Source organism: Semicossyphus pulcher, unplaced genomic scaffold (genome assembly GCF_022749685.1).
Source record: "Semicossyphus pulcher isolate SPU_LCO1_2020_fin unplaced genomic scaffold, fSemPul1.0.p SCAF_7, whole genome shotgun sequence".
NCBI lineage: Eukaryota > Metazoa > Chordata > Actinopteri > Labriformes > Labridae > Semicossyphus > Semicossyphus pulcher.
Window position 1 is genome coordinate 21234427 of NW_027211748.1, and position 13105 is coordinate 21247531.

Consider the following 13105-nt stretch of genomic DNA (forward strand, 5'->3'; position numbering starts at 1 on the left):
GGTGGAGACCAAAAACAGAGCTAAAGGAGGTTAAATAATAGACATTCACATGGATGCAAACATCACTCTGAAACTAATGGATGTGGACTTTGGTGGGGGATTGATTCCAAACACATTAAACATGTCATCTTTATAGTGTTGTTGTCAAGAACACCTAAACTGAGACCGAGTCATTACCAAGTCCAGCTTGTACCAAGACTGAGACAAGATCTAGACTTTGATTGATTAAGACTGAACCAAAACCAAGACCACACTAGTGCAAGTCAGTGTATGACACATTAACAATTAAAAAACAATTGGCAGCCCTCAAATTGATCTGGGAGATTCACATTCCTACAAAAAACCACCACAGAAAACAAATGAGAACAGTGTTTGAGTAGACTAAAGCATTCTTTTTTTTTACCAGTCCATCCTGAAATTAAATATCGAGTTACATCGCAGATCAAAAGTGTGTTAAAGGGCCTTGAAAGTGGGAGCTCAGTCTGTAGGGACTTGGCTTGAGAACTGGAGGGTGGCCGGTTCAAGTCCAGGTACGGGCCGAATATGGAATCGGCAGGTCTTGAAATAAAATCCAGAGTCCTCTTTGTCCAAATGCAGGTCCAAAACGAGACCGAGACTATCAAATAGTGCTCATGAGACTGCTCTTAAGACCAAAACCAATCTTGGCTGCTACTACAACAATACTTCATAAGCCAGAGATGTTCAGCTGCCTTGAATCCAAGCAGCCAAAAAAATGAATTAATACTGTCAAAGTGTGTATACCTTTCTGTTAGATTTTCGGTGATTCACCTGGCAGGTCAAATATCCCCCTCTTTGTTTTCTAGCTGGTTTAAGAAGAAGTTTCCGCCTCGGGAGAAAGAGCAGCTGGGCCAGAGAAGCAGCTCGGTCCAGGAGGTGGAGCACAGGCGTACACAGCACAATTAGTGCCCCTACCTACATAGAGGTGATCCCCTACAACAAAGAGCCCACGGACAGACACCGCCTGGTCCTTCTGGTTGGTACGTAAGAGCTACAGTCATGGACAAAGGAAACTTCCCATGTAGTGTGGAAAGTTTGCCGTTAATGCACACATCAAAAGCTTGTGAACTGGGGTCCTATGCTGTCAGCTGGTCTGATATATAACACTGCTGTAGACAAAGCTTCTAACATGTTGTGGTAATATCCACATTATTGCATGTGATGGTCAGCTGTGCTCTGTTTTATGTTACCCAACGGCTCGTGATCATACCGTGATCCCATTCACATAAAGCACACAATTATTGAATCTGCTGTTGATCAAAAGAAAAAAGTAATGCATTGATGAAGATTTATGTTCCCGCGTTTGAGCTCAAGAACGATCATTTCCCATCAGAACCACGTAAACACTGTCAGAAAACCCTGAGTCGGAATATATCGCGCTCTCTTAAGTTACCACGTGGCCCACCCTAAGATTCAAGTCTCTGCCAATCCTGCAGGTCTGCTCTATGTATTTTTGAGCTGTATCTCTCCCCGGGGAATTTTTACAGTGAGGTCTTTTTAATGTCAGATTATGATACAACTGTCTGTGACCGAGGTGAAATCGAAGAAAGAAAGAGAAGAGATGGGACGGAAAACGAGGGAAAAGAGGGAACATATTTCACCTTATGAGGAGATAAAAGGAAGATGAATGGAGAGAAAGATATGAGTGGATTTAGAATAAGATCCCTTATAATGTCAGCCAAGTTCTCCATCATCAAACTTGAGCAGATAAGACAGCTTGGATTTACATTCAGACCTCTTTAATTGAGCTCACCCGGACTCTGGATTACTGTCTGCTGTGAAGGCGCTTCATTGAACGGAGGTCATCATTAGGAATATATAGCTTATTGGCAGAGATAGTTATAGACAGGAAAACCAAAACCTGGATTGCTAAAACAGAACCGGCTGGATAATGTTTGACCAGGTTGGAAATATATCCCTTTTTGTTTGCATTTTACACGCACTCTGAATGAAACAAAAGCCCGTTATACCCCAGGAAAGCTGGTGGCAGCTGCTGCCAGCCCGACAGATCGTATAACTGTTGAAAAAATAAAGGTCAGGAGAAAGTAGCCAAAGAGCCCGATGATGCTCCTCTCCAGTTCTGCGGGGCAGCTGTGAAAAACATCAGCGGTGTAAGAGCGGAGAGTCTATAAACTTGATATTTTGTAATGTATCGAGCTCATGCGACGCTGTGATGGAAAAGGCAGGTATGTCAGGAATCCTCCTCTCAGACGGCGCTCCATTAGAGGCTGATGCAATCTCAGCGCGCAGGAGCCTGCTAGCAGGAGAAAAATCCCAGATGCGGCAGTATGTGTGTGCACACTACTGCTCCATCCTGTGCATCCTACTCTATAAGGGCACTGATACTGTGTGGCTTTGCAGATGTCACATTAAGATGCGATGCTATGGATTTTCCAGAGGGTGAAGGAGCGTTTTACGTTCAATTGAGTGAAAGAGAATCAGAATGAAATCAGAGCTCTGTCTGTCTGACCCTCCTTTCCCTTCCTCTGATGATAAAGACAGATGTGTCACCAGATCACTAAGCCCATTCGATGTTGTCGTGAGGGAAACATTTTGATCTGTGTCTCCAGGGCCCAGCGGCGTTGGCGTAAGTGAACTGAAGAGGAGGCTGCTGATATCCGACCCTGACCACTATGGCGTCACCGTGCCTCGTAAGACCGCCACCTTCACCTCCTGCACCCAGTAATGGTTTCTCATCTTTTTATTCAGCCTCCTGCCCTGTTCTCTTTCAGACACCACGCGTGAGAAGAGGAGGCAGGAGAACGAAGGGGTGGATTATCATTTTGTATCCATTCACATGTTTGAAGAGGATATCCTCAATCATAGGTACCGTTCTTTGAGGTTTCCATTCCCAGGATGTTAAAAATAGTCCCTCTGGTGCTCTTCTGGTGTCCACCCTTTCTTCTGCTGTCTGAGCACCACTTTATGCTCTCTTTCCTGTCCCTGTTTCCTTCTGCCTCCAGGTTTATAGAGTACGGGAGACACAGAGGACACTACTATGGAACGAGTCTAGACTCTGTGCACAGAGTGATGAATGAGGGCAAGGTGTGCCTCCTGGATGTGCACCCTAGTGTAAGTATTATTCCATCAAAGATGATGCATAGCCAACTAAATTTGGACGACTGTTTAACAAGTTTTTGAGCCAAAATAATTCACGTGTCCCTGGTAGATCATTCAAAATGCTTCATACTAACACAAAAAAGTCACTGTGGAACTTTTATCGAGTGACTTGTGGATGTTTAAATAATAAAAATCAAGTTTCCAAGAACCTGTGTGTCACCACTACAGTGTTTTGTTCCTGGCAGCGCGGCTTCTCACTTAGCCAGAGGCTTCTTTGAACACTGAATTGGCGGCTTGTGCATGGTGGGAAGCCAGTGAGGGATCACATGCTACTAGTTTGTTGACGAGCCTGTGCTGAGGACGGATAGCATGGACCTTCAAATGTGCTACGCCCTAACCATGAAAGTCCATGCTAACACGCTGGGACTGGTGACTCCATGGCTTTGTCTCAGATTGCAGGTTTCTCAAATCAGATCTGTAAGATGGACTATTCACACACTGTCACTTACAAGCGATCACCAATCGATCTGCATCTGTTTCTGTGGTAAAGACGAAGGCTAAAGTCACACTGTATGCTGATGATGCAGCTTTCTGACATAAGAGATGGAAAGCCTTTATCTAACCCTCCAAACAGTCATGTTAGGTAGTGGTAGGAACAACAGAGAGGTCCTCTGACATCACTCTCAGGATGGGAGTTCTGTTATAATGTTGTTCTGCTATGTTTAAGGTTGAAAGGCATGTACACGGATCAGCCATAACATTATGACCACTGACAGGTCGAGTCAATATCAATGATTATCTCTTTACAGTGGCATCTGTCGGTGGGTGGGATGTTAGACAGCAAGTGAACATTTTGCGCTTGACGTTGATGTGTTGGAAGCAGGAAAAATGGACAAGCGTAAGGACCGTAGCGACTTTGACAAGGGCCAAATTGTGATGGCTAGATGACTGGGTCAGAGCGTCTCTGAAACTGCAGCTCTTGTGGGGTGTTCCCGATCTGCAGGGGTCAGGACCTACCAAAAGTAGTCCAAGGAAGGAAAACCAGTGAACCAGCGACATGGTCATGGGCAGCCAAGGCTCATTGGTGCACGTGGTGAGCAAAGGCTGGCCCGTGTGGTCCGATCCAACAGACCTCAAACTGCTGAAAAAGTTAATGCTGGTTCTGATAGAAAGGTGTCAGAACACACAGCGTCACAGTTTGTTGTGTATGGGGCTATGTAGCCGCCAAGCAGTAAGGGTGTCTGCGCTGACAATGATGCTGATGATGCTTTGGGCTGAGGCAATGATTTTCTGCTGGGAAACCTTGGGTCCTGCCATTCATGTGGATGTTACTTTGACACCTACCTAAACATTGTTGCAGACAAAGTACACCCCTTCATTGAAACCGTATTCCCTAATGGCTGTGAGCTCTTTCAGCAAGATAATGGTTCAGGAATGGTTTGAGGAACACGACAACGAGTTCAAGGGGTTGACTTGGCCTCCAAATTCCCCAGATCTCAATCCAATTGAGCATCTGTGGGATGTGCTGGACAAACAAGTCCGATCCATGGAGGCCCCACCTCGCAACTTACAGGACTTAAAGAATCTGCTGCTAACGTCTTGGTGCCAGATACCTCAGCACACCTTCAGAGGTCTGGTGGAGTCCATGCCTCGACCAGTCAGGGCTGTTTGGTGGCAAAAGGGGGACCTACACAATATTAGGCAGGTGGTCATAATGTTATGGCTGATCAGTGTAGAAGCAAAAAGTCTGGCAAATTGGTATCAATTGTCAGCTAGCTGATTGATCAGCAACTTCTAACAAATCTGACGAGGACATATTCGATTACCTATACGCTACGGTTAGTTAGTGCTAATGTTAGCATTCAGCCCCTTCCAAGCTAACATAACATTTCATAGAGTTACAAGATGAGATGGGAAGGATGCAAAGCCCTAACTTTGTTTGTTTTCGTTGGCTAAGAAGTAGATGAATGCTAAGGTTAGCTGTTGTCTAATGATAACTAATGAGTGATGAAATATGGCGGCCAGACTTTCACTGTCCATTGTCTTTTTAGTTGCTGATCATTCATGAAGTAGCAAAATGATAATAAGTTGACCAACATATATACGATTTGACATAAAACAGCATTGAGCTTCCCTCCCTCGGTATGACGTCAGAGAAAAATGAAGGTAGTGTAAATATGGTAAATGTCTGCCTGCACTCTGGATCTGATGTCTTCCAATGTGAGCTGCAGGAGCGTCCTGACTGACTGATCAGGCTAGAATACCATTTCAAACACATCATATGTGACTTGGATCGGATTAGCTCATGAGGTTTCACGCTGTCCAAGCTTTCTAAAATCATTCGCGTACAACCTGGAGATGCCAATAAGCTAATTTGTGCCAACAGTCCAAACAAGGGCCATGTGCATCAAAGACAGCACACAGCGTTCTTCAGTCCCCACAGGTCGACAGAGGGAATTAGTGACTCCAAAATTGGAGAAAAAAAGAGGGATAAAAGTGAAGAAGATTTCCCCTGCAGGCTGGTAATCTGCTGCACATTACTGCCTGCATGTCATTCAGACAGTATGGAAAGTAATCCACCATGGTTCAAAGCAAGACGTTTTTTTAAATCAATTTTCTGCTCTCCAGTTACAAGGTTCACTTCGCCTCATTTGAAATAATACTCGCAATTTCCCACCATGCTTAAAACTCAAGAGGAAACATTAAGATCATGTGGTTTGATTGAAATTTAGTGAAATATTTACTTCTGGCTTCATCCTCCTTTTCCTTTTTTCCTTTGTCACCACAGAAAATCAAGCAGGTGTACACCGCTGAATTCAAACCGTACGTGGTGTTTGTGAAGCCCCCGCGCATCGAGGAGCTGCGCCTCACCAGACGGAGAGCTAAGTTCATCTGTGACGAAGAGGACAAGACCTCAATGAGGATCTTCTCAGTAAGAGACGCTGTAACACACTGAATACACGCGTGGCAGCAGGTGCTTGTTCCATGTCTTGTAACATGTAGGGCGGAGTGAGGTCAAACATACACCCGCCCAGCCCCACAGACGGCTCCCTTACTCATCCACACACCTTGCCCTACACATGGTTGACCCTTTGGTTTGCATTTAAGAGACATTTAAGAGACGGGAGAGTTACAGGGCTGCATGGTGGGTGGCTTTTTGTTCTGTTTCTAACTTATAAGTGAGGATGTTTTCTCCTGGAGATGAAGGGTGTTTGATGTGTTTCAGACATGCCTAAATGATGCCGTGTCACTCTCATAATCTCCATCTGGCTCGCCATCGCCGTTTGACCCCGGCTGCCCATGTTGCCCTTATTAAACCCAGCAGGTCACACACCTGTGCTGCAGCCCGGCTGCAGTTTGCCCAGTGCCAAACATCACAGATAGGTCAGGCATGTCTTATAGGGGCTGTGCTCTGAACTTGCACTACAGCTGGTGTGAGAAGGCCTCTCCTCCTTCACTCTGAGCATGTTACGACATGTTACGTCTCGGTCTGTACAGCTGAACGCTCATGGGGATCCGTTCCATGTCCTGGTACGTTACAGTGGGTGCAGATTATTGTTAAAAAACTTCTTGGAGGAGATTTTTTTGTCACCATATGGCCCGAATGTAGCTGCTTCATTAGCATTACTTCAACATTAAAGGAGCAGTTCACCCCTGAAAAAAGCCACTGTCAGACAAAGCTGGTGTTCTCTGTAATCAATAGAAGCAAGAATGTTTGAAATTGGCGCAATAGCTGTGGAGAAAGATGCAGCTTGTGGTTTTGCCCATTCTACATTCCTACAACACCCAGCATGCATTGCGCCCCTCCCTCTGAAAGGAACGGCCCAGCGAGAGACGCTGGAGTGAAATACTACGGTGTTCTCTGCAGGCCATGACTCAGAGCCGCACAGAATCGGAAATACGACGAGAAGGTCTGCAGTCTACATTTCAAACCTGACAATTCTGGACGAGACATGACATCGGAGGCGGGCGTCCTAGATTGAGGAAGTGTAGTTTAGCGAGCTCCGAGACTTTTACATAGTCTGATGGAGGTTTTCCAGGGCCCATTTGAGAAGCTGATAGCGTCCTCCAAAGGCACAGAGCCAAACTGCATTTTTATTCTACCATAATGAAATTAGCTCAACATAATAGCATGATAGGACTGAGGTTGAAAATCGGCGAACTGGCCCTTTAACAATTAATCATCATTAAACATCAATTACTGGGTGTTTCTTTTATCCTCTCATCTTTTGATTGATGATAAATTCAAGGACCCAAAAATCAAACCACAAAACTGGATTGATCTTTTGGAAGCCGAACCCAGCGTCCTGTTACAACATTTTGTTTACCTTGGTTTCTCTCTGTCACAGGAGGAGGATTTCGAGGACATGATTGACTCGGCTGAAATCATGGAGAGCCAGTGCGGTCACTTGTTTGACAAGGTGATTATTAACGGAGATATCGCCATGGCGTTCAGAGAGCTGAAGGCGGACCTCAGGAAGGTGGACGAGGAAGAAGTCCAGTGGATTCCTGCAGAGTGGATGTGCCCATCGTCGCCAACAAAAGCACGAAGGAGCTGCGGCCATTTGGGCGGCTGGATTTGAACTTTGAACACTCGAAGAAACAAACAGAAATATTTCTTAATTTCTATTTATAAACATTGAATTTGTGTCATATTTTGTTTTCCATTTGTAAATAAGTTGTGTGACTACCACGGTTTTCCATCGTGTCCCCCAGTGTGTATCTAATTAGGCAAACAGAATCCATCTCTCCCCCTCTCTCCGTCTCTGAGCCAGCTTTTCTGCTGGCATTTGTCTGAAATAAGAACGAAGACGAAGAAAAAAAAGGAAACTCTCCAGAGCTTGTGGCTGAGTGTAATCCTCCCCTGCCAAGTCGCAAACATCAGCATGTAATTATTCTGACAGCTGCTGCACTTCAATTAACTGTAATGTACACCAGAGAAATATTATTAGTAGCAGCCAGGGAGACGCGCTGCCAACAACAAGCTGAACCAAACGGGGACAGACAGAAGATAACAGACAATTAAAGGCTGTGGAAGAAGAAGGAAAACCTGTTTCATGGCTGAATTGTGTACATGTTGGAGATAAATACTGTAGTTTTTTTTATAATTATGGTACTGTAGACGCTGTAGAATTTTTTTTTGTTGATATTTTTAAAGCATGAATTTGTGTATTTTTTAACAACCTGCGCTGAAATTCTGCTCCCTCATGGACCAATTAGAGCAGTGGTTCCCGGAGTGGTGGTGGCAAGACATCGAGAAGCTTTCCTGAAAACATATGAACATTTTAAATTATTATTATTAAAGTAGTTTACTTTAAAATCAAACCATGCAATAAAATAATGTGTCTTCAGTTTCCTGCTTGTCTTTGTTGCCATGTGACCCCTGAGGTGATGACGACAGATTAACTGAAGCATCAGTTGCAGGAGGTGAAGTTACAGCAGCACAGGACACACAGCGACAAGTTCACGTTGGTCGGCAAATTTTCCTCAAACCAGCTAAATTAAGTATCTTAGGCTTTAAACCAGTATGAAACATTTTTTGAGTATCTGTACTTGAGTATTATTTTTGGGGAACTTTTACTCCACTACATTTGACAGACAAATCCTGTACTTTTGACTCCACTACATTTCTATGAATGTTCTCGTTACTCGCTAAGTCAGCTGATGGATTTTCTTTTCCATATCTTCAGCCCATGTTTGAGGTTTTTGAAATGACTCGTATCTTTTGAAATGTTCACTCTGTTTACCGCAAAACTTTCCCTGGTCATCAGGTATTTTTGGTTGTTCCTGTTATTGTTCCTTTTATTTTGTCATCCATCTATACATACAGTCATTCTGTTACGGTTTCAGATTAAACCAAAAGGTGAGGACCCAGAAGCAGACTTAGATATAAGGTTTAATTAAATAAAAGGCAAAAATGCACAAACAAAATCTAAACTCCAACAAAAGACAAAAAAGGAAAATCAAAAGACACAGCAAAAAAACTTACAAACAAAACCAGGAAACAGGTAATCCAAGGGAACACAAGGAGCCACGAGGAAATCAGGGGAGGCACGAAGATAATCCAAAGTAGAGACGAGGAACAAAATCACAGAAGGAAGGTCAAAGACAAACTCCACAGGATGGATGACAATGAACTGGCACAGAAGGGTCGGAACACAGAGGCTAAATACACACAGGGTAATCAGGGACAGGTGAGACTAATTAACACAGGTGAACACAATGAGGGCAGGGCACAATCGAAAAGGCGGGAAACAGAACAAAGGAAGGAAGTAAAACAAGACAAGACATACAAGGGGCAAGAACTACAAAATAAAACAGGAAACACTAGGAACCAAACTCAGGACTGAGAGGACTACAAAGTAAAACAGGAAATTCTGTAAATAAAATGCACAATTAAACCAAGACAGGAACACAAAATACAAACTAAACAATAAGAACTCATGACAACAAGAGACAAAGTGACATAAAATCAAAACACCAAAATACAAATCAACAACATAACTAAACTAGAATGACTCATGACACATTGGGGGCAATGGAGAGGCTCTACTTCCTTATGCGAAAATACTTTCTGAGCGCTGACTGACATAAAAAATAAATACTGATCCCGATGAAACATGGAGGACGATCTTTGAGTGGCCGTCTCCAAAATGAAACCCAGAATGGACTTGCTCTGCTCCATGCACGGTGCCCGCCCATCTCGTTAGGATGAGTGTAAAGATGAAATGAAAGTAATGTAAGCACATGCAGATGACAGCAACAACACCTGTGTGTCTGCTTCTACAATATTGTATGTCCACTCAGTGCTACAGTCTATACACTATTCTGCTTCTAGCCTTTCTTACACTACTATAAAATGCATGTGCCCAGCTGTGTGCAATGTTATAAGCCTCGAGGAATTTCAAGAAGTTTTTTGGCGGTTGTGGGCTGAAAAGTTTGGGAGAGCCTGGTGTAGAGAACTTTCCTATGCAAAAATAATTAAAAATAATTGGCAGAAACTCTCAATTAGTGACACGTTATTAACACATACTCATATTCGAGCACCACAGCTTCCCGCCGGGTGCACATTTTGCTCGTCTCCTTCACACAAGCTGCTCGATCGACTTCTTTTTAACGCCTGCATTCCTCTACATTAATGCTGTTTCCTTCCTCCTTTTTGGACGCTGTGCTCAATTGGGTGTGAAGGAGTGTTAATGTGTCTATCATGTCGTGTTTGGGAGGAAAAGGAGCAGCATGATGTGGGGAGACGGTAATGGCTTTCAAGGGATTAAGGGCCTTTGCAGACATACGGGGAGAAAGTTACGACTGCACATAAAAGCGTACTGTAAAAGCATGTCGAGGCTCTATGTAGCGAATTAGGCAGCAGGGAAAAAAGAGCATGCCCTGTAGTTTGTTTTATTTCCCTTTAACATGCTTATTGTCAGTGTCACACATAACTGAGCACACAGACACGACAGAGGCACAAACGGCTGAGTGGAGATGCAGTCATTGGTGTGTCTTCACGTCTCCTCTGCAGTAAAGGCTACAAACCAGACAGTCAGGACAGCAGTGGCACTTCTGCCAGGCCTGAAGCTCCGGCTCTGCCAAAGCGTGGCAGTATAATTTCATCACACCGCTGAGGATCTGCAGGCACCCTCTGAGATCATAACGATGCCTTTTAAGACACCGGAGCGGTCCAATGAAAACCCGGCGTTTTATGTTCGCTGCAGCTCCCGCTTCAAACATTACACAGGAGCATGATGTCAAGTGGTCTCGGATAATTTGGCTCAATCGTGTAACTGTCCATTGGAAGTGTGCGAAAATAAATACGACTGATGTTAAACAATATCTACATCTCTGCGTGAGATATGCATAACTTTTAAACAACTGACATAGTGAGCCACATGCTGAAAGTATAGGGGAGTTGATTAAACAAACGTAAAGCAGGAAGTGGAAAAGTTTTCAGTTCATTACAGAGAACTGAAAAATGAAGAGTCTGATTTTCTTATACTGACACATTAAGCCTGACCATACATTAATACTCTTACAAATACAAAGTTACATTCATAAGCAAGTTAATGCATGCAGGAGTTTCGTCAACACAGCCTTGCATGGTCTTTTATTAACAGAAACTCATGGTGGCTAATGTTAGCAAACTTGTAATACTGCTGTTCATGTCAACATGTGTCCTGCCTAGTGACAAAGATTGTTAGCCAGCCTTCTTGCTAACTCTGGCATGTTATTATCACGAGTTTAGGGTTTAAACAAATGGTTGAGGACCCAGATGCAGACTGAAATAAGTATTTAATTAAACAAAAAGGCAGAAGGCGAAACAAAAGGCTTACTGGTATGAGGAATCCAATGGGGGGCATGGCAAACAAAATCCAATGGTAGAAAAAGGTCCAACAAAACAGGTGATAAGTAATCCAAGGGAACACTGAGATCACAGAGAAATAACATGATGCATGGACAGACGACAACAAACTAGCACAGGGACAAGGGAAGACAAAGATTAAATACACTGGGGAGGTGAAACTAATCAGGCACAGGTGAGACAATCAAGGGAGCAGGTGAAAACAATAAGGGCAGGGCACATAATCCAACAGGCGGGAAAACACACAAAGGCAGGAAGTAAAACAAGACAAAACATACATAGGGCAAGAACTACAAAATAAAACAGGAAACACTAAAAACCAAACTCAGGACTGTGACAGCAGAACTCAAGCAGAAAATCTCTAGACAATGAAACACAAATTAATTACATAACTAAACAAGACTAAATCAAGACAAGGACACAATATATTAAATACAAAATTAAACAATAAGAACTCATGACAGTTATATCCTGTATTTTAATACCAATGTTCATTAACTTATGCACCTATAAATAAACACAGGCTTATTGCTCAGCAAATAACAGAGACGCTATTGCCCAGTTTTAATCCTCATCGTCATCTTTAGTTGATGATGTCATTGAACCTGCATTTAGTTTCTTGTTTGGCAACTTGGTGAAAGCTCTTAAAACAAAACTGGCATTTTATCACCTTAAAGACTTGTGTTGTTTTAGTAAAAATGCTAAATAGACTGTACTTATATAGCGCCTTTGTAGTCTTCAGAAAACTCAAAGCGCTTTTACACATTCACATTCACCCAATCAGGATCTATGCTCATACACACACTGATGGCTATGGCCTCCGGGAGCAATTTGGGGTTCAGTGTCTTGCCCAAGGACACTTTGACGTGTGACTGTAGCAGTCAGGGATCGAACCCCCAACCTTCCGATTTAGAGACGACCCACTCTACCACTGAGACACAGCCGCCACAGCCAATATTGTGAATTAGAAAACAATGGCCTGTTTAACTGTTGAATAAATGTATTGGGCTGATGAGCATAACTATTATTCACTCTCCTTTAAGTTTTGGTCCGCACCACCTCTTGTGGCGAATACCTGGTTCATAAGCCGCTAACTGTTCACCAGCCGGTCGCAGCATACAGTAGATTAGTCAGAGCTTTTGACGAATAACTAACTGCAATGAGGTCGATGAAAGTAGTCACAGAGAACCAACAGGAAAGGCCTGTGTCCACTAACAGCGTTTTTTGAGCTGGCAGCGCCCACAAACTCAATTTCAGATCGCTTCTTACCTGCGCTTACTGTTGCTAGGTTACGAAAGCTATATCATGGCACTTCTGCTGCCCTTGGTACTGACCGGTAGCTCTGTTTTAAATTTGCTTAATAATCGCTTTTAATAAAATAAGTTTTATAAATAAAACAGAGACAGTGGAAAGGAATCACGTCCTGTCCTTAGCAGCAGCTCTACACCTGGAAATTGTACCCTGTAAAAAACGAAAGTATTAGCTTCTCCGCCGCCATTGTTGTTGACAAAGTTGATATTTGGAGTCCCACAAATTTAGATTTTGATTGATCGGTGAGGGAGCTGCACGGTGCTGCATTGGTCAGCGCTGTTGCCTCACAGCTACAAGGTTACCGGTTCAAACCCCCGTTTGGGCATGGTGGGCCTTTCTGTGCGGAGTTTGCATGTTCTC

General features: G+C 43.5%; 1 protein-coding gene across 1 annotated transcript in view; it reads left to right on the plus strand.

Annotated features, from left to right (window-relative positions):
- LOC138611468 (MAGUK p55 subfamily member 7-like) overlaps positions 1 to 7661 on the plus strand; it is a 33184-nt gene extending 25523 nt beyond the window's left edge. Inside the window, exons 11-16 of the mRNA XM_069684610.1 lie at positions 825 to 998; positions 2589 to 2669; positions 2751 to 2844; positions 2982 to 3090; positions 5867 to 6010; positions 7428 to 7661. Coding sequence (XP_069540711.1) covers positions 825 to 998; positions 2589 to 2669; positions 2751 to 2844; positions 2982 to 3090; positions 5867 to 6010; positions 7428 to 7661 — 836 coding nt within the window. The remainder of the gene's footprint in view (positions 1 to 824; positions 999 to 2588; positions 2670 to 2750; positions 2845 to 2981; positions 3091 to 5866; positions 6011 to 7427) is intronic.
- Positions 7662 to 13105: the final 5444 nt, after the last annotated feature.